Genomic DNA, 21,794 nt, shown 5'->3' with positions numbered 1-21,794 from the left:
CTGAAACCAAGGATAGTACCAATTCTATATACACTTTCTTTTTTTTAAGTTTATTTACTGAGAGAGAGAGAGAGAGAGACAGAGAGAGAGAGAGAGAGAAAATGCGTGCGAGCAGCAGAGAAAAGGAGAGAGAATCCCAAACAGGCTCCATGCTGTGGGCGGAGAGCACGATGAAGGGCTCAACCCCACCACCCTGAGATCATGACCTAAGCCAAAATCAAGAGAGGGAAGTTTAACCCGCTGGGCCACCCATGAGCCCCCTAACTCTGTATATACTACGTATTTTCCTATACATACAAACCGACAATAGAGCTTAATTTATAAATTAGGCGCAGTGAGAGATTAAGAATAATAATAAGGAACAATACGACAATATACTGTAATAAAAGGTATGTGAACGTGCTCTCTGAAAACACCTCACGGCGCTGTGCTCACTCACCCTTCCTGCGATGACGGGACACGCAAAATGCCTACGTGATGACGTAAGGCGAACGTGGTAGGCGGGCCTTGTGACGTAACACGGGGCTCCTACCGACCCTCGGAGGATCCTTGGCAAGGCTCACCAGCTTCCAGAGGTGGCTGCAGGCGGTGATTGAAACCGTGGGGAACGCCACACTGCGGGTGAGGGGGAACTACCATACTGCTACCGCTGAATGTCCAACGCAGCTCAGAAGTATCTGTGTTTCATCCTCATAGGTATAGATACCTATTTCAGGTGTGGGCGTGCCTTTCCTGCCCAGAGAGCGTCAGCCAGCACCACTATCTGCAGGCTTATGGAACACCCCATCCGCACGCCTGGCACCCCATACAACACCGCGTCTGAGGGCTGCTTCACCAACTTGTCGCTTCCCTGCGATACCTGGACCCTGGACGTAGCCCCTTACCCGGAGGGCAAGGAAAGACTCAGGAAATAGGCTGGCCACTCCAGATTGGTAGGTGTGGCTGCTTTAACCAACAAGGGGATTTTACGAGGCTTGTTTCCACTGGATCTCTGCACCAGTGGATCTTTACATCCGCTGCCAGAATCTTTAAAGTATATTCAGAGGCCTTAATGAGGTTCAGCCGTGTAACTGCCCAGCTAGTCTCAACAACACATTGCTCCCACGGGGGCTGTGTCCTTGAAACTGGTTCCTCTTGCAGAAACACAGGGCTAAATGTACATTCCAAGGACAGGGGAGGGAGTCGGGAGCTTCTAAATTGCCCGGGATCTAGCCCGAGGGTCAACTGGCGTTTGTGTCCTCTGGATGACCTACCCCTCCTGACCTGCCTTTACCATCTTAGGTGCCCCCACCCCCACTCTGGCTCTTCTGCAAATTACCCTCAGCAGTGAGCAAGGAGTTTCACTGAGATGGAGGTGACTTCTTTAACAGCTACCTGGCAAAATTGGAGGCAGGTACGGCAACAACACAGGCACGTGCAGGAGAAAACACAAATTAAGATAATGATTCCTAACATAAGGAATGACTTTTTCCACCAAGAATGCCATGATACAAACCACCAGTTTATTAACCAACCTAGGAACGGTGTCAGATTTTTTCAGAACATTCACTGGTATCTCCATGTGACTCTACTTAACGTATTAGCAGAGTCATCACCTATGAACACGGCATTCTGTTAGGTTAACAGCATAGGTGCCTCCTTGGGAGGCGGTAATAACGTTCAAAGCCATAGTTTTTCTCATTAGAGACAATTCAGTGTTCAATAAGGACAGGCTTTGTTGGCATCATTTAAGACTTCTTAGATGAATTCAGTAAGGCCTTGTATGTGAGCTATAACATCCTCCAGGCCAATGGCGGAAACAAAGACAATGGCCAAATGATTGTACCAGTGGAAAACAGAGTGTGTCCATCTGGCCTAGAGGAGAGTGAGGTTGACAGCTTTAGGAATTTGACCTGGTTGTAATACCACGCATGCTGCCTGGGGGAGGCAGCACTGTCAGACATGAGGAGATGGACTGGGGGTGGGCCATGCCAGACCAGAACCTCTACCTTCTCCGCTTTTAAAATGCTTCATGCTTCTTTCCAGGTATAGTACATTCCAAAGGCCCAGCCTGCAGCAGGACAAGTGGATCCCAGTGGAGATTATATAGTTCCTTCTCACCCAGGGGGGACATAGTAATTATTCATCCATTCCGGTGGGAAATTCCATAGTAATTATTCATTCATTCTGGTGGGAAATTCAGTAGGTAACACCTTTCCCAGGCATCATGGGGCTTGGTGTTCTCAGCAGCATAGCAGATAAATCCACAGTGACAGCTGGGGAGGGAGGGAGCTAGTTTCCCACAATTCCCATACCTTTATGGTGTTGGGTGTCTCCGCAGGGTCCCCAGTCTGGCATACGGAGCAACAGGGGCTACTGGTTGGTCATTCAAATGTATTAAAATGTGGGGTAGTACCTTAGTCTACCCAGGCAAGCTAGTTTTACCCTTTAGTAATTTTTATCTATTGCTTGCAGGTTATAGGAAAGGTGGAACCTCCATTCAATGTCATGCTCTTTTGCCCAGGTTTGTACATCATGGCATTTGACATGTGACCCCTGATCACTGTTTATTTGATGAAGGTATCTACCTGGTACTCAGTTTCTCTAATCCCCTAATGGTGGGAGTGTGGTTTGTGCAGTGACAGAGGAAAGCTTGGTTAGTCCAGACACTGTGTCTACACAAACTGAGACATATTTGGGATTCTCACTTGGAGGGAGGGGGCCAACATAATCAACTTGCCAATCCCTCATTGGTTGGGAACTCCAGTGAATGGCCCCAGGGTCCTTTGGCAGTTGCCTTGGGCATTGTTTAGCACATATAAGACATGTTATTGCGTTAATCACTGTATTTCAAGGGCAATTTGGCATCGTTGGCAATATGCCATCCCACCTGGATAGGCAGTAAGTGGCATCTACTGAAGGGTCAGTACTAGAGCTTGTACAGAGTGATGGCCTCAACCTCCGCATTGCCAGGAGGTGTCAGTGCCTTATGAGCTGGGATGCGGAAGACAGTGAGGAATGTCTCAGGCTGAACCCAAGTGTCTTTCCGTATATCCCCACCTCACAAGGGCTTATGCATGATCATCTACCTCTCAGCCTCCCACAGATTCAACCCATGACGTTAATCCCCCTCTAGAATTGTCCAGCTATCAGTACAAAGGGTTAATGGCCAGGGCTCTGAGTGATCACCAGACAAATTGCTCTGAGCTTACTGGTTTGCTGTAGTCCTTGCCTGTTACGAAGAGAACAGATTCTTATTGAACTTATGCAAGTAACTATGTGGACATGAAAATAAGAATATTCACTAAGATTTCCAAATTCTGGAGGGACCAGGTAGGGAGGAAAAGATAAATGTTTCGTCTTTGTTCATAAAGGTATATGTTGGCAAATTGCTGATAGCTCAAGAAAAAAGAAACAGAAAAGGTTTCCTGAAATCTGGAAAATCAAAACATAAAAAAAAAAACCTATAATGTTTCCAATAAAAAGTCATAAAAATTACAGTCATCCTCATCAGTTTTTCCATTAGAGTTCTGTAAATTCTTACTCAATTCAGTAGTATGACTTTAGTTATCAGAAACCTGCATTTGTCCGTCTTTTCCATGAATCTCCTTGTCTGCATGAACACCTTTGCAAAGGCATCAGAGTAAAAACAATAACATTCTGTAAAGGAGAAAAGACTTAAAAAGATATGATAAGATTCATTACAATGTAATCGACATGGAAATTTGGTTATTTCTGTGATACACCCGTCCTCGTGATGACCTCCTCCAATACTAAGCAGAGGGCGTTCCTGCACAGCACAGGAAATTGACCATGGGAGTCAGCCCGTCACATGGGCATGGGCTCCCTGAGTTATATTACATGTTATACCATCCTGAAGCAGCCAGCCTCAGAGAATGCTGGAACAGCCCTCTAAAGGCACACCTGAATCAGCAACTCAGAGGCAATATCGTGAATGTGGTGCCATCCCCAAGATGCAGTATATTCCTACATGAAAGACTTCTATACTTCTAGGTGGGGCTCAGTCCCCAGCAAAGAGAACACAACCTTTGTGTGTGGAGAGCGAACGGGAGCAGCCCCGCTTACCATCGCTCCCAATGACCCAGGCACAATGGGGAATTTTGTGCCTCCCATCCTTGCAACTCTGAGCTCCTCGGTGCTAAAAAGTCTGGTCTCTACAGGGTATACAGACTCTTACCAGGAGACACAGAAAGTGTCTCATTGAACAACAAAGTGTACTTACCACTAGGACACTTTGGACTCACTGTGCCCAGGGCCCGGAAAGTCAACACGCTGGCTGTGGTATTTGATCCTAATCAGCTGAAGAAGGTGGTGCTGCTTTATGATGAAGACAGGGAGAATATGTGTCGAATCTAGGAGGTGTACTTGGGCACCTTCCCGTGTTTCCTTGCCTCCTGATTCCAGTGTTCTAGACACAAACAGCAAATGCTGTCTGAAAAAAAGGTTGTGGTATGATTGCCAAGGCCCCAGGCTGTCAGGAGTGAAAGTTTGAGTCACAGCACCAGGGGAACCAGCAAGGCCTGCCAAGATAACAGCTGAGTGTGTATGGGGGGGGGGGGGGGGGGATTTGGAATGAATAATGGATTAGGGAGAGGATGAGGACCTGAAACCTACCACAGCACTAGGAGCTACTGTTTGTCCCACTAACCTTCCTCTTCAAAGGTTTCCCTCAGAAAGAGAGGCCACAGGAACCATGGAGGAGCCTCCCCCTGAACTTGAAGAAGTTGATCTCTTTGGTGTAAGAAGTAGAGTTTGCTGACCATTAAAGATACAGCTCAAGGGCCTCTGGTTGGCTCAGCTGGTGAGGTGTCGGACTCTTGATTTGGGCTCAGGTCATGATCTTGCAGTTCATGGGATCGAGCCCCTCGTCAGGCTCTGCTGACAGCACAGAACGTGCTTAAGATCCTCTCTCTCCCTCTTTCTCTGCCCCTCCCCTGCTCATGCACACACTCTCTCTCAAAAATAAACTAATAAACATTTTTTAAAGGGTACAGCTCAGATCTCCTGCTGTGCCCAGGCAGCTCCCAGCCACTCACCAAGCATGGTATAGGTACTAATGAAGGCCTGTTCTGAGAATTGTGGAACTCCTTTAACAAGAGATTTTAATCAGCAACTCTTCATTAGCCTGGCCAAAGCTTTCTTAGAATGGTACTTCAGTCTGAGACCCTTCTACCAATCCCCTCTTTCATTCCTTACGGAGGGAACTCTCAGCTGAGTCGCAAGATACTCTCTGCTTTCTCCAGCTTTCTTTCTCTGTCCTTCACGGGCCTCTCCCCCAGTGAATTTCTTTTTTTTTTTAATTTTTTTTTTCAACGTTTATTTATTTTTGGGACAGAGAGAGACAGAGCATGAACAGGGGAGGGGCAGAGAGAGAGGGAGACACAGAACCGGAAACAGGCTCCAGGCTCTGAGCCAACAGCCCAGAGCCTGACGCGGGGCTCGAACTCCCGGACCGCGAGATCGTGACCTGGCTGAAGTCGGACGCTTAACCGACTGCGCCACCCAGGCGCCCCTCCCCCAATGAATTTCTTGAACAGAAAATCCTGTCTCAGTGTCTGTTTCTCAGGGGACCTGAATTAACATAAAAGCTAATTGTTATTATTTGTATTATCTTAAGTTCCTCTACCTTTTTCTTTAACTGTAAAAACTCTGGTGGGATAGAGGGGAGAGGATAATGGGGTGTAAAATTAGTTATATACACTTGGCACTAGACCATAGGAAGTAATTCTCAAATTTCTAGACATTTGTAGTATTCTCAGTAATAGGAGTATATATATAGATATATGCATACATACACACACACACACACACACACACACACACACACATATATATATATACATGCTATCTGTATATATATCCTTTGTTACATCCTTATACATTTGTGATTTTCAGAGGAAGGATTCTTTGCTTTAAAAGCTCTCACAGTTCCAGTATATTTTTAAAAACATGTCTTTTGTTCAAAAGGCAATACATATTCATTTAAAAATAATAGTGAGATAAAGTAAAATGTTATAACAAGTTAAGTGGGGATTAGGGACAGGAAAAGTGAAGGGTATCTATATTGACTAAAGAATTTTGAAAAGTCAGCAATACATGGAATGAATTATTGATATACTCAATAACATTGAAAAAGCTCAAAAACACTGAGTGAAAGAAGCCAGATACTAAAAGTATACTCTGTATGATTCCATATATATAAAATTCTAGAAAAGGCAGACCTTCTCTATAGTAACAGAAAGCTCTTCAGTGATTGTCTGGAGCTGGGGGGGGGGGGGGGATGTGGCTGGGTGGGGAGTTGACTGCCAAGGGGAATGAGAGAATTTTTGTGGTCATGGAAATGTTCCATATTTCGATTGTGGCAGTTACAGGAGTTGTGTGTACATCTTTGTCAAAGCTTATTTAACTGTACACTTAAACTAGGTGCATTTTATTATATATAAATTATGCCTTAGTTGATTTAAGAAAACAAAACACGATATTCAACTTTGGAATAATCTTGGAATAAGATTCCTCATCCAGGCCACCATCTTTTCTTACCTGGGTTTTGTACTACCCTTCTGACTGGATTTTCTTTTAGGAATCAAGCTTCCCTCCAATCTGTTCTTCACTCTAAAGCCAGAGTGATGTTTCCAAGAGAGTGATTAAGTTACTCCCAGTAACTCCCATTTTTCTTCACATATATCAGTCAAGGCTCAGAGAAAGAGAACCACTAAAATAGATGTAGATATGCAGACATAGATACTTGTTATAGAATTTTGACCTTACACAATTATGAGAACTGGATGTTCACCTGTTAATCTTCTGTGGCCGGAATCTGGAGTCCACAGGGCAGCCAGTTGGAAAGGGAAAATGGATGTAACCCTTCAATAACAAGCTAGAACTCACAACCACAAGAATGAACTGAAACCTCTCAGACCTTGCTGCCTGTGACCTTGGTGGTATGGGGCAAAGCTGGGGCCCTCCATTACCATGGAGTTAGACACACACCTGGCCGAGAAGTCAAGGAAGCTGAAGGAAGATCCGACAGAAGGGGAAGCAGTTGCAAGGCTCAGCCACTGCCTTCTCATCAAGGTGAGCCAGCAAAGCCACAACATGTATCTGCTATAAAAAGGAGGCTGCTTCACTTCCCCACTCCAAATCTCCCACAAGAAATGTCTTATGGCCAGCACTGACCAAAAACATACAGTAGAGAGAATTCTAGGAAATGTATGTAGTTCAGCTTGACCCCTTACAAAACCATCAGACCCTTACCTTGAATGACTTCCCATTCATATAATGACTTTTATATCCTTAACAAAACTTGTAAGGTTCTTTGTGACCTGTCTTCCACCAGACTTTCTGGCTTTATCTCCTACTCCCCCCACCCCCTATCTGAGGCCATTATATATTTGTGTTCAGTACAAATGTTCGAACATTTCTAACCTTTTCACACTATCCCTCCTGGCTGAAATACTGTTCTGCCTTCCCTATCTTCCCCTTAACCTAGCTGAGACCTATTCACTGTTATGGGCTCAGCTTCTTTTAGGAAACCTTCCCTGACACATCCCTTTATCATTGGTGGCCAGTACAAAACCAGGTCCATAGTTAGAACCCAACAAATTTCAGTTGAACAAATTAATATGTGCCAATGACAAAACTGAGTATAGCTGAATGAACAGGGCTGCAGCCCTAGGCACATAGGGGATAAAGTGCTATAGTGAAGGTCTATGGGTAGGCAATATATTCAGCCTGTTAAAATGTGTGGAACACTATTCACTCCTGCAGAAATATACACATTCCATGTATCCCCTTATTCACTCTATCCCTTTGCTACATAAACCCCCATTGCAACAGATACTTCTGGTCTTAGTTTGAGTCCCCCACAAAGCAGAGCCTAACACAAGGTAGTTAGTTTGGGAGGTGATTCCTGGGAGTAGGATTAAAAATCAGGGAGGGAGGAGAGGGAAAGGGGAAAAACCCAGTAAAGGGAGTTATTGAGCTGGCTAATACCCTGAGCTGCCCCACTTCCCGAGGACCTTTATCTCCATGAATCACTAGGTGCCACCATAAGTACAAGAATAAGAAACACCAAACCAATTTTACCTCCTCCTTTCAGAGAACTCATGACTTGGGAGTTTAGGGAAATTTCACTAATTTTATCTCTGTATAGGTAGTATGAAGAAAAGAGGGGGGGGGGACACCTGGGTGGCTTAGTTGGTTGGACGACCGACTTCGACTCAGAGCATGATCTATGGTTCATGAGTTTGAGCCCTGCGTTGGGCTCTGTGCTGACAGCTCAGAGCCTGGAGCCTGCTTCGGGTTCTGTGTCTCCCCTCTCTCTTCCCCTTCCCTGCTCACGCTCTGTGTCTCTCTGTCTCTCAATAATAAATAAAGGTTAAAAAAAAAACAAAGGTAGAAGGGGTAAACAGCTCATCGTTGGATGACTGCTTTATTCAAAGAATGTTGCTCAATGATGCAAACTCCCAGTTATATGCACATTCCTTCTCCTTATGTTGTATGCGAATGGTAAGCCTGGGGTGGTACAGTGCAGCAACCTTGCCTAGCACAGAGCAGCTACTCACCAAATGTTTGTGGAAGGGACAAGAGCAGGTGAAATATCAGAGAGTTGTTTGACCAAGAGTATGAGGAAAATATAGATCAGTGTTTCTCATACGGGGACTATTTTGCCACCCAGAAAACACCTGGCAAGGTCTAGAGACATTTTTGGTTGTCACAACTAGAGAAGAGGGTGCTACTGGAATCTTGTGGGTCAAGACAAGGATGCTGCAAAGCATCCGATAATATATAGGACACCTCCCCTTCCCCCAACAAAGAATCATCCTGCCCAAGATATCAGTAGTGGCAGGGGTGAAAAATCCTGACACAGATAAAGGTTATCTGGGCATTAATGTATATATCTATATAGATATATATAGATAAATATTGATACATTTCTATAGACATTTTATTTCTTAAGATAGTTTATAACATTTTTAAAAATCAATGTTTAATTACAAATGATTTGCCCCTAAAAAAAAAAAAAAAAAAAAAAAAAAGATTGGCCCTACATGGCAGCAATACAAAGTGTTGCGTTAGTACCACCAAAACCAAAGGAATTGGTGAGTCCAATACGTCTTTTCTCAACTTTCCATTCTTGTGCCTTTAGTGGAACATAATTGAGATCAAATTCTGGTTCTGTACAATCCAGGTTTAAAGTAGGTGGTAGTTTTTGATAATAACAAGCCAGAGCAGTAAAAGCTGCCTCAACTGCCCCTGCAGCTCCCAACAGATGTCCCGTGGCTCCCTTAGTTGAAGAAACCGCAAGGGCACGGGTATGGTCTTTGAAAAGATGTTTGATAGCTTTGTTTTCAGCAGCATCTCCCAATGGTGTGGAAGTAGCATGTGCATTGACATAGGATATCTCTTCAGGTTGTACACTTGCATCTTTTACAGCTGCAGCCATACATCTAATAAAATAGGGAAAAAAATGATCAGAACTAAGTCTAATTTTAACACACGAGTCATTATATGGCCTATGAGAAAGAAATACACATATATACAGGGTAAAAAGAATCTTTTGCTCTAATAACAAAACCCCAACTTGGATTACCATATGCATTAGCATGCCACCTGCCTAGTACCCTGGACTAATTCAACACCATGAGATAAATACACAAGCCTATGGGTTTTAAAACCTCTAATAAAATATATTTCCATTTATTTGGATTGATATCTTTCCCTGGGAGAAAAACCACATTGACTCAGCCTAGAATAGTTTTTCTTCTAGCAATCTATCTTTCTTTCTTTTTCTTTCTTTCTTTCTTTCTTTCTTTCTTTCTTTCTTTCTTTCTTTCTTTCTTTCTTTCTTTCTTTCTTTCTTTTTAATTTTTTGTTTATTCTTTAAGAGGAACAGCAAGCAGGAGCAGGAGATGGGGAGAGAGAAGGGAACAGATGAACCAGAGCAGGCTGTGCGCTGACAGCACAGAGCCCGATGCGGGGCTCATACTCGCCAACTGTGAGATCATGACCTGAGCCAAAGGCAGATGCCCAACCACCCAACTGACTGAGCCACCCTAGGAATCTTTCATCAGTGGGATGTGTGTGTGTGTGTGTGTGTGTGTGTGTGTGTGTGTGTGTGTGTAGTGATTCCAAATAGAAAAATTTTATAACCATGTTTTAATTTTCTTCTCATATTTAAATGTAAAACTTGGCATATTTCCCAGTAATCTAAAAACGTCTGTACCAATACTTTGGTGCTTCAGATAACCTTTCAAGGGGCACCTGGGGGGCTCAGCCGGTTGAGCGTCCGACTCGATTTCAGCTCGGGTCATTATCTCACAGGCCTGTGTCAGGCTCTAGTTGGGATTCTCTCTCTCTCACTCTCTGCCCCTACCCTGCTCACACACTCTCTCTCAAAATAAATAAACATTTTAACAAATAACCTTTCAAAATCCTATTTAGGCTATAAGAATTCTAAGTAAGTGAGCAATTATAAAGCCAAGACAAAACAAAGAAACAAATACGAAAATAAAACTTTTCTCTCGAAGAACCTTTGAAAATCTCAGGAATGTCAACACCCTCTTTTTTAGATCCTGATCTCTGGGTTGCATATATTTCTTTAAGAGGCAGCTTAGAGTGTAATTTGAACTTTCACCTAAATACAACTATTTCTGCATCTAGCTGGCTACTATGTTTGACATTTCTAGCACCAGCAACTACTTACTGAAACTCAAAAGGATAATTCAGTGGGTCAGTAAACTATGGCTCTAGCCAGATACCTGCTTTTACAAATACAGTTGACCCTTAAATAATATGGGTGGGTCCACTTGCAGATTTTTTACGTAACTATTCTGTAAATGTATTTTCTCTTCTTTATGATTTTCTTAATAACATATTCTTGTCTCTAGCTTACCATGTGAGAATACAGTACATAATATGTATATAAAATATGTGCTCATTGACTGTTTATGTTACCAGTAAGGCTTTTTTGTCAACAGTAGGCTATTAGTTAAGTTTTGGAGGAGTCAAAAGTTATACATTAAATTTTTGACTGCATGGGGGTCAGTGACCCCTTGTTCAAGGGTAAACTCCAGTTTCACTAGATCACGCCCATTCATTTATGTATTGTCTATGGCTGCTTTCACAAGAGAAGACAGAATTGAGTAATTGTGACAGAGACCCCATGGTCCACAAAGCTGAAAATACTCTTTGTCCCTTTACAGAAAAGGTTTGCCAATCCCTGGTCAATTTGACTGGTTAAAACATAATATGATCGGGGCGCCTGAGTGGGTCAGTCGGTTAAGCGTCCAACTTCAGCTCAGGTCATGATCTCGCGGTTTGTGAGTTTGGGCCCCATAACGGGCTCTGTGCTGACAGCTCAGAGCCTGGAGCCTGCTTTGGATTCTGTGTCTCCCTTCCTCTCTCTCTCTCTCTCTCTCTCTCTCTCTCTCTCTCTCTGCCCCTTCCCTGCTCGCGCTCTGTCAAAAATAAACATAAAAAAAAAATTATGATCTAAGCAGGCTAACCTATTAGCTAACACATTAACAGATTTTTTTAACTTAATTATCTCTTATGCAATATCAACTTGTTTTTCAAAGTGTGGTCCTCAGACCAGCAGCATCAGCATCAGCATCACGGGAGATTGTTAGAAATGCAGAATCTCAACCACCACCCTAGACCTAGAATCAGAATCTGCATTTTAATATCCCTGGATAGTTACAAGTTAGGAAGTCCTGATTTAGTAATAGTAGAACCCTGTTGAAATGGTGCAGAGACCAGACACAACTAGAAGAAAGGTTTGACTTTACTGTCTGAGTCTGATGAAGGGCCAAAGAGGAGGACTGTGGGAGGGAGCACTCTGACAGTTGTTAAGCACAATTGAAAGTATGAAAAGTTGGCAAAGACACACATGGCCTTTCTCAAAACTTTACTGGCCTTAACTAAAGTCCAATTTTTATTAAGGATGGTTAAAAGCTTTCAAATATTTCAAACATGTTGAAGCAAAGAATTCAAAACCTTTTTAAAATGGAAAAACACCAAAGATACTGTGTACCAGAGGCAGATACTACAATTTCCCCTAATTTGAGATTCCAATTAAGATGCCTTATGTGAAGAAATATTTTAAATAAAACAGCAAGTCTTTACCTTAAGGCGCCTTCTCCTTCGGGATCAGGTGCAGTTATGTGACCGGCATCACCTGAGAGGCCATAGCCCAAAACTTCTGCATAGATCCGGGCCCCTCGTTGAACAGCATGATCGTGTTCCTCCAGTACCATCACAGCTGCACCTTCTCCCATTACAAAACCATCTCTCTTGGGGTGAAACGGCCGACAGGCCAGCTTAGGATCAGAGTTTGTGCTCAGAGCACGGGCTCTGGAAAACCCAGCAAGAGATAAAGGGCTAATGCAAGAATCTGCACCTCCAGCCACCATCACATCAGCATCACCATGGGCTATAAATCTAAAAGAGTCTCCCACGGCATGAGCTCCTGTGGTACAGGCTGTAGACACTGCATGATTGGGGCCCTTGAGTTTATATCGAATGCTGACCTGCCCTGCTGCCATATTGACCAGAATCTTCGGGACAAAGAATGGGCTGACTTTACTGTAACCTTTTGTCTGAAACATCAAAGCAGTTTCAGAAACAACTTCAAGAGGAACCATTCCCATGCCAATTGCAACGCCGGTAGCCACTCGATCGGCTTCTGATTGAGGATGCCAGTCAGAATCTTTCATGGCTAACTCTGCGGCCCCAATGGCCATAATGGTGGGAGAAGACATGGACTTGATATCTGACCTGGATACAAAGTTTTGTTCGTTGAACTGACCGTCAGCACAACCTCTTGGCACTAAAGCAGCAACACTGCAAGGGATACTCTTATATTCTTCACCGACCAGTGAAACAATTCCACTCTCTCCCCGGATAAGACGATCCCATACCAGCTGCGTTCCAACACCAAGAGGAGTCACTAAACCAATGCCTGTAATGACAACCCGCCTACGAATTCTGGATGTTGGCACAGTTCCAAAAAGCCTCCTTTTATTTCCTATTAATTGCTGGCATAATCTTGAATATAGATGAGGGCTTGTAATTTTTAAGAAATTTTGCAAGCAATTTGACAACATGGTTGAGATTCAGATGATCATAAACACATTCCTGTACATCACAACACGCCCAGGAGGTAACCACTGTTGTTTAAATAGTTTATAGGCCTAGGAAACAATAGCAGAAACGTTCTTTCAGGTGCTGGGTGTGAGCTGTTAATGAACACAGAGAAAATAACGTTAACATCATTTTAATTTATACTTATTAAACGAACCATTTGGAGTTCCCTTTTTTGATTGTAAGTACCCTCACATTCCAAGATGAAGAGGTGAAATGATGACTCAATTCACCAAAATAGAATTACACTAGGTAAATTACAAAGGCATTCCCAGCCCTTTAGGGGCTGCATAAAGGAAGGAGCCTTTTTCAGGATTATCGAGGCCTTATTCTAAGTATTTCTGGCATCAGTGGCACAAAAAAAACCACTTCAAGGCCTATTCTCTGAGGTACGGGTAAGTGAACTTTACTGATTTCAAAACGTGGAGATAATTAGGGTTTTTAATCAGGAGACGGGAAGTGAGGGGCGTGGCCAACTCCTCCCTCCCCTCCCTCCCCCCCTCCCCCTCTCCCCCCACCCCCTGCCTCTCAAGCACCACCACACACACTAAGAAAGCATGGCTAGAGGAAGAGAAGTCAGGCGAAGATCATCAGACTCCCCTTTCCCGACCCAACCCCCACCCGATCTGCCGGTGGAGAGGCGGAAGGAGAACGCTAGCACGCCGCTGATACCTTCACCAGGCGTCGCGCCGGCCGCGCAGCCGCCCTCTGCATTCGCACGTCCGCTCATGCGCGCGCCTACGCACGCGCTACGTGTGGGGAGTGGGGGCTGCCGGTTGCTCTTTCTCTGTCACCTTGACGGAGGTCAGACCGTGGGAGGTGGCGGCGCTCAGCTTGCTAGGGAGGAACCTCCCCTCCCTCGACTTCCCTGACTGTAAGCTAGCCAAGAACGCGCACAGAACGCGATGAGGTAGCCCTTTTGCCCATCAAAAAAAGGACTTTTGTTTTGTCGGTAAAGATGATGTCCAGATAGTTCCATCTTGTGGAAGAAGGGACACCGCCATATTCTACTGAAATCTTTGTAAAGAATTAAGTAAACTACAGGAGCCTCAAAGTTGTTATTGTTCCTCCTAAGGTTGTTTATAATAGTAAAGTAGAACTAACCAAAATGCCCAACATCAGGAAATGGGTTATTTTGCAGTACATCTAAAAGCTATGCAGCCATTTAAGATAATTTTGTAAGTTAATACTATATAGAAAGATGTTAAAAGTATGTTAGGAGATGACAGGTTACAAGATGGCATATATCCACTTAAATTTATGTGTGTGTGTGTGTGTGTGTGTATACACAAAATAATTATATTTTATGTAATGAGTCACCTGAGGGGCTCAGTCGGTTGAGGATCTGACTTTGCTCAGGTCATGATCTCCTGATTTGTGAGTTCAAGCCCATCAGGTTTGCTACTGTCAGCACAGAGCCTGCTTCAGGTGGTCTGTCCCCCCTCTCCCTGCTCTTGCCCTGCTTGCGCTCTCTAAAAAAGAAAACACCTGTTGGGATGAGCACTGGGTGTTGTATGGAGACCAATTTGACAATAAATTTCATATTAGAAAGAAAAAAGAAAACATTTTGGGGTGCCTGGGTGGTTCAGTCGGTTGAGTGAACGACTTCGGCTCAGCTCATGATCTCACAGTTGGTGAGTTCGAGCCCCGCCTCAGGTTCTGTGCTGACAGCTCAGAGCCTGGAGCCTGCTTCAGATTCTGTGTCTCCCTCCGTCTCTGCCCCATCCCCACTCATGCTCTGTCTCTGTCTTAAAAATAAATAAAACATTAAAAAAAATTTTTTAAGAAAACATTTAAAAAATGTATATATGTGTTGTGTGTGTGTGTGTGTGTGTGTGTGTGTGTGTGTATGTATATATGCATCTGGGGCAGGGCTCAAAATGCCACGTGGATGTCCAACGAACAGAGACAAGAAGGGGCGCCTGGCAGTGAGTTGGTGGAGCATGAGATTCTTGATCTTGGGATGGGGAGTTTGAGCCCCGTGTTGGGGTTAAGTAGAGATTACTCAAAAAAATAAATACAAAATAAAAATATTTTTTAAAAAATTTAATGGAGACAAGAATAGAGATTGTAGACATTTATTTCTAAATGTCTAAAAAAATATAATAACTTCATTTACTCAGAGCTAGCTGTGAAGCTATGAAAATAGAACATGAAATTGTAAAAAGCAAGAAATCAGCAAGATACTTATTTAGATGACCATCTGTTGTTCACATGCTGTCCCAGGTGTGAGGTTTATGTCCTTTTTTCTTCTTTATTTTTTTTGAGTTTATTTATTTATTTTGGGAGAGAGCATGCTCAAGCAGGGAAGGGGCAGAGAAAGGGAGACAGAATACCCAACTCAAAGCTCAGTCTCATGACTCTGAGATCACCACCTGAGCCAATATCAAGAGTCAGATATTGGGGCACCTGGGTGGATCAGTCCGTTAAGCGTCTGACTTTGGCTCAGGTCATGATCTCACAGTTGTTGTGGGTTCGAGCCCTGTGTCAGGCTCCGTGCTCACAGCTCAGAGCCTGGAGACTGCCTCCGATTCTGTGTCTCCCTCTCTCTCTGCCACTGCCCTGCTTGTGCTCTGTCTCTGTGTCTCTCAAAAATAAATAAACATTAAAAAAAAAAAAAAGCCAGATGCTTAACCAATTGAGCCACCCAGGCGCCTCCTTTTTTTCTTCTTTAGATAAAAGGTTGAACATACAATCTGCATTTGAACCTCCCAGCCATATTTGTTTCTTTCTGGACAGTGTCTCTCGAATGATTGTTTCTGAATGCTCTGCCTTCTTTCCCAGCTCTAGAGAAGAATTTTGGTCAAGTACTGGATTTAAATGAGCTTGGAAATGTACTTTGCCTAAAATAGTTTAGGAAAGCCCAATATGACCTTGAGTCATCCTTGATCCTAGGCCTATTCAGTTACTTCTTAGCATGACCTTAATTCATTAATTATAGAGTTAATTTCAGAGGGATTAAACAAACACATGTGGTTATAAAATAACTAAAACTTGGTTAGAAATATGCAAACTTGCTGTCCCTTTTCATTGCTTTATGATATGTTTAAATTACAGTGGGAAAAGACCTACAATATATTCTTTGAAGCCAAACTCCTATGAAACAGTTTTAATGTGCTGCTTGGTTTTTCTTTTGTAATATCACAAGATTATCTTGGATCTAGACAAATCAATTAAAATCCTGTAGAAAAGTAAAACCACCAAAAAGTCATTTCATTTTTATTTCTACCTCTGATCTCCTTTCCTTTGGTTTGGAAAGAGGTAGGAATTCTTATGATATTCCAATAGCTGTACTAGGGTCTAGTACCATATTCCTTGCTGGTGATGCTGCTGCTGCCGATCTAACCACTGCTGTGAACTCATTAGGACTTCTGTGAAAGCAGGGCTCCTGCTCATCTGATTCACTGCTTCACAGCCCCTAGCACAGTGCCTGGGATTCAGTAGCCATTTCATAAATATTTGGTGACTGCCTGAATTATGAAATAAACCAATAAGCACATACCCTTCTATCGGTTAGTATACACACACTATTTTGTGTTTTTTACCAAATGACTTCTTTTTCTTTTCACAGTAACTTTTGTCTCATCAGCTCGGGGGCTGTCTGTATGCAAGATATTATCACTAGTTTTGTCTTTCCTACTAGAATAAAAGTCTCTTATGTCCTCCATCTCAGACTGCTTTGTACACAACAGGTGCTCACTAAATAGTTGTTGGGTAATCACTTAATGCAATCATACCATAATAAGTCACTACACCAATTCCTGAAAGGCTTCAACCCCTCTCTGTGCTATAGTCTTTATTGAGGTCAATGTTTTCTTTTTTATGCCAAAACTGATCCTGGGGAAATTTAATGGGTTATTTCTTTGTTCTATTCTATTTAAGAATAGTGCCACCATGTGTCAACTTTAACAATGGTGTACTTAAAGCAGGAATACTGAAAAAAATTATTTGGAGAAAAAAAACAAAAGCCAAGTAAAAGAATAGAAAGTTCAATGCTGATTTAATACTGGAACACCCATTAGTTGTGTGAAGCAATGGTGAGCATAAAGAAATTAAGAGTAGCTTACTATCTTCAACTTTTCTAAAGGAACTGAAAAATCAAAATATTTTCAACTTGACTTAGTGGAAGAAGCAGACAGGGAAAAGAATGAGTCAAAGTCCTTTATAATAAATTCTCTTTTTTTTTAAATAATAAATTCTCTTAACAGTTGCATAAATGGTGGTAACCAAGAGAGATTGTAGTTACTCAAGAACTTCAGCAGAAACATTGGTAAACAGTAACTTGGAAGGATTTAAATTTCAGGTGATCTAAGATAAACAATAACTTACTGAATTACCCTTGAAATGATGATTTCCATGATTTTCTAGACCCTGCATTATTATCACAGTATTAACTTTATAGCATTGGTTTTCACACTGTGTTTGCGTGTTCCCCACAAAGATGCCTGATGGACATTATCTCCGTCAAAGGGCAGGCTCAGTTGATGGCATTCTATCCTTCCTGCCACCCACACTCTCCTGCTTCAATTCTAGAGCATCTCCACTTTGGTGTTTTATATATACTGGTTTCCCTCCCAAGAATTTATTTGAAAACAAAAAGTGTTCTATTTCTTTAAAAGTAAAATAAAGTACTACATAGTATGTAATAATCTTATGCTATTATAAGGATAAATGTGAAAAAAAACACCTCAAATTAAGGTGACTATAGTTTGTGGTAGAGACAGCTAGTTATAACTCCAGGCCCCCCTCCCTGCACCTTTTATCCTTTAGAGTTGTGGGTACATGTCCAGCTAGGAACTAAATTTCCCAGCCTTCCCTCTTTTATCTAGATGGGGCTTCCTTTTCTCAATTATATGGTAGAGAAAATGCTATACCAGTAAAACCTTAGATGGTGAGTAACTTGTTCTGCGAGTGTTCCACAAGATGAGGAAACATCTCTAACAAATTTTTACTTTATAAACGAGCGATGTCTTACAAGTATGCAATAGGAGTACTACGTAACACTGAAAGTCACATGATTACAACTGAGCCAATCGTTCTGTCTCTCTCTGTGGGATTGTGGGTGATCGTCTCCCACACTCAGTCTCAAACCATGATGACCACCGATCAACTGATGGATCTGTATCGCAAGCAACAGCAAGAGGTTATGGAGGCGATCTTATTTGCAGAGGAGGAGGAGAAAAAGGCAGAGGAATCCCTTACTTCAAATGAGATTAGGGAGATGCGTAAAATGTAGGAAACTGCAAAATTCTGTAGGAAAGCACCACCCAAATAAGGCTGTAGCAGTGTGAGCGATGAATCTGTTTAATGACAATGCAATGTCACATTTCCGTGAAATCCTCATAAGGAGGCAAAAGCAAGTATCATTGGAAAGATTTCTTGTTAAAGTTGCATGAAAAGAAAAAGATTCCGTTGAGCCAATAGATAGCATGATTTCATTAGTGACAGTGAAAGTTGTCCTACACAATAACCCTCCCATCTCTTGTCTCCCTCACCATGAAGCCATGAAGGTTTTCAAAGGTAAGTGCAGATTAATTTGTTTATTTTTCTTTATATTTTCTATTGTCTTTATTATTTTATATTACATTACAGACTATTTTTGGGTTGTGGAACAAATCATCTGAATTTCCATTATTTCATATGGGGAAATTTGCTTTGATATACAAGTGCTTTGGATTCCAAGCATGTTTCTGGAAAAAATTATGCTTGCAAACCAAGGTTTTAGTATCCTTTGGGGCCCATGTGGTTAAGAAGCAGGTATGTCTTCTTTATTGCCCAAACACCAACTAAATACAGAAGTCTCTGAGGCTCTATGGCAGGAATAGCAAACTACAGGCCCAATCCAGCAGGCTGTTTTTGTAAAGAGTTTCATGGGAACACAGGCATGCCCATTTATTTTAGAGTATTGTCTATAGAACTACAAGTACAAAGACAGAAGTAAAGAGTTGAAACAGGGACCCTAAGAGACCCTAAAGCCACAGAGCCTTAAGCATTTATAGTCTGGCCCTTTACAAAAAATGTTTGTTGACTGCTATTCTACAGGATGGAAGGAGCCTGAGAGTCCAAATTATTACACGGAGGAAAGCTGCCCATTGACTAAAGATACCTGCTTTACTAAACTGTTCTGTGAGCAAGAAAGAAATTTCTCCTGTGTTAAGTCACTGAAAATTTTAGTTACAGCAGCTAGGAACATACTATCAGTTAAACACACTAGTCCTGGAAGCTGGTCCAAAAACCTACATATTTATTTAAAACTTTCCCCATGTATCTGGCAGATGAATGGTAATTGAAGCAGACAGCATAACTCAAGGTCTTGCTCAGAAGTACTGAAAGAAAACTTCAAATGTAAAAAGCAAATAGAAGATAAAGCATCAAGAACATTTAAAGAAGCTACTTATGCAAATAATTTACCTTAAACACATAAGGTCAAGATAAATATTTGTTGAGGTTTGGAAATGTTTGTCTGCAAAGAAGGAAGCCGTTGGTAAAAGTACACTTTCAAGGCCATGGTGAGGCCAAGAACGGATTAAATAAATTAGGACTATCTTCTAAAAGGAATAAAGGAAATTAATCACATGATCTAACTTCAAAACAAACTCACAATACCTACCCACACTATATGAGATGACTATTTTTTATTGCCCCCCCCATTTTAGTCTATTCCTTTTTGTCGTTATTGTATATATGTTTTATACTGGTAAATATACACGGTAAATTGAGCCCACAACTCACTATGTTGAACCTGTGGTTTAAAAACTTCTTTAGAGCAACATCATACTATTTGAGCTGGTACTTATGAAAAAGGATTTTCAATCACTCATCTAATTCTAAAAAGAATCTATATACCAGAAACCCAGCAGAGTCTATAGCCACCCATTAGGTTTGGAACATTTGTTGCTCCTTCCTTGAGGTCTTTCATTCACACGTATTTAGGAATGCCTGGCCGTCTACCAGGAGGAAGCGGTAAGATTGTTTTGTTTGGGGGTAAAAGGCGTGGTTAGACGTACGTGGGGGTTACCCACCTTCGTGGCTCAATCGAAACCCACTCTGGGACGCCGAAGGACCTGGGATTTTGCGACCCATCGGCCAGCCCAGGCCAACACCCGCTTCCTGGGCCCTCCTCGCCGCCCAAGCGCTCGTGCCAGGACGACCAAGCACCCCGCCCCTAGTTTCTGATTGGACCCCCAGGGCCTGGCAACGACGCCCCCGTCCCTCCAGGTCCAAACCCTCGACCTTCCCAGAACGCCCCCACCCAGCCGGGTTGAGCCCCCCCCCCCGCCCCCCACCTCCCGGCCCAGCGCCCCGCCCTTCCTGGCCAGCCGCAGAGGAGGCCGCGCGCTGTGGCGCCTGCTCAGTGCGGGACGCGGCGCGCGAGGGGCGGCGACGGCCGCGGGCGCTCAAGCATGGCGGCAGCCGCGTTGGGCAGCTCTTCGGGCTCTGCGTCCCCGGCTGTGGCCGAGCTGTGCCAGAACACGCCAGAGACCTTTCTGGAGGCCTCCAAGCTGTTGCTCACCTACGCAGACAACATCCTCAGGTGCGGGGCTGCGTGGTGGGACGGGGTGCCTGGGCGGGCGGTGAGGGGCACCTGCTTGGCGCAGGTTTGGGGGCGCCCCGCCAGGGCCCCGAAGGGCGGCGAGGCCAGGAAGGAGCGGGGCCTGAGCCTGGTTCCGAATCCGTGTCGGAGCCCGCTGGCCAAGGGCCTGGAGACTTGGCCAGGCCCCTCTGTCCAGAGAAGAGTAAGTTTCTTTTGCACTTGTGACTTGGCACCTGATGGCGGGGTGCTCCAGGGTGAACTGGAGGTGGGGAAAGCGCAGGGCGGAGGGAGGTGAGAAGGCGTGCCGGAAACACTTGCCTCCGATCGAGTTGTTTAACTGTCTTGGTGTCAGCGCAGATGACAGCGTCTCCTTCCCGCTGCGTGGGTCTTACCGTAGTGCCTTAAATTGCCACAGGCTTATGAGAAGTTAGTCTCCGACAAAATCCCCCTCCCCCCAACATTTTGTGAATATTTTAATGTTAAAGCATCATGCTAACTGAAGTAGTGGGGTTTTTACATTTCTTTATGGTCTTTTCCTGTCCAGTTTTGTCGACTGACATATTAACCGTGTTACTTTAAAGTTACAGTTTTTATATTAATACCTGTAGTGTAGTTTTCAACATGACCTTTTAAATAAGAATGAGTGAAGATTACCGTGGCTGAGAGTAATTTGTTTCATTCTCCTGTGAGCAAAAGTACACTTGTAGATAGATCCTAAAGGGACCTTACAGATTTGGGGAGTTGGGAGGCAAGTTTGATTCCTCATTTTGAATCCTTTTCGTTGTCAGTTCTTAGATCAATTCATGTAGTGTCTTGAGAATGTGATGTGTGGGGGAGGGAGATAGAAGCGAGGTTAAAGGAGTTCTAGGTGGCAGATACCTGAGTGGTGATACCTCATTTATCAGGTCACCACGATTACTGTCTAGGCTCTGTCTCCCACCCCACCCCCTGGTGCACATGTTCTGCTGAGTGGCGGGTATATTGGTGTGAAGGCTGAAAGGAAATGCTTCTTAGTTTCATGGTTATAGATTTGATATGACCCAATTTTAGAGACTTTAGTTCCAAGTGTAGTGTTTCAACCCGTGGCAGTTCGGTGTTCATGGCAATATATTGTTTA

The 21,794-nt window shown here is 43.3% G+C and overlaps 2 protein-coding genes and 1 long non-coding RNA gene across 14 annotated transcripts in view; 2 read left to right on the top strand and 1 right to left on the bottom strand.

The window, feature by feature from the left end:
* Window positions 1-307: 307 nt before the first annotated feature.
* LOC123380153 lies at window positions 308-16,810 on the top strand. 5 transcript variants are annotated; one of them, XR_006585576.1, is made up of 3 exons: window positions 507-932; window positions 1,282-2,503; window positions 16,715-16,810. It is a non-coding gene; the product is annotated as an uncharacterized LOC123380153 (long non-coding RNA). The 5 variants fall into 5 exon arrangements; XR_006585575.1 differs by lacking the exon at window positions 16,715-16,810 and adding an exon at window positions 4,663-5,302; XR_006585577.1 differs by lacking the exon at window positions 16,715-16,810 and adding an exon at window positions 3,354-3,477.
* On the bottom strand, window positions 8,413-20,902 carry OXSM (3-oxoacyl-ACP synthase, mitochondrial). 5 transcript variants are annotated; one of them, XM_006936467.5, is made up of 3 exons: window positions 20,657-20,902; window positions 12,127-13,238; window positions 8,413-9,449 (listed from the first exon to the last, which is right to left on the bottom strand). In XM_006936467.5, the coding sequence occupies exons 2-3, from the start codon at window positions 13,104-13,106 to the stop codon at window positions 9,047-9,049; spliced, it is 1,383 nt and encodes a 460-aa protein (XP_006936529.2). In that variant the 5' UTR covers window positions 13,107-13,238; window positions 20,657-20,902; the 3' UTR covers window positions 8,413-9,046. The 5 variants fall into 5 exon arrangements, with proteins under 5 accessions (XP_006936529.2, XP_006936531.2, XP_006936527.2 ...); XM_006936469.4 differs by lacking the exon at window positions 20,657-20,902 and adding an exon at window positions 20,166-20,355; XM_006936465.4 differs by lacking the exon at window positions 20,657-20,902 and adding an exon at window positions 13,816-14,403.
* NGLY1 (N-glycanase 1) overlaps window positions 20,485-21,794 on the top strand; it is a 63,146-nt gene continuing 61,836 nt past the window's right edge. For 2 of the 4 annotated variants that reach the window (XM_006936470.5, XM_003992176.6), the window contains exon 1: window positions 20,485-20,677. In XM_006936470.5, coding sequence (XP_006936532.1) covers window positions 20,547-20,677 — 131 coding nt within the window. In that variant the 5' untranslated portion in view covers window positions 20,485-20,546. The remainder of the gene's footprint in view (window positions 20,678-21,794) is intronic. The other 2 variants (XM_006936471.5, XM_003992175.6) reach the window with 2 other exon arrangements.

Source organism: Felis catus, chromosome C2 (genome assembly GCF_018350175.1).
Source record: "Felis catus isolate Fca126 chromosome C2, F.catus_Fca126_mat1.0, whole genome shotgun sequence".
In the NCBI taxonomy this organism is placed as follows: domain Eukaryota; kingdom Metazoa; phylum Chordata; class Mammalia; order Carnivora; family Felidae; genus Felis; species Felis catus.
Note: the sequence above shows the minus strand (reverse complement) of the source record. Positions and strands in the feature narration are given on the sequence as shown.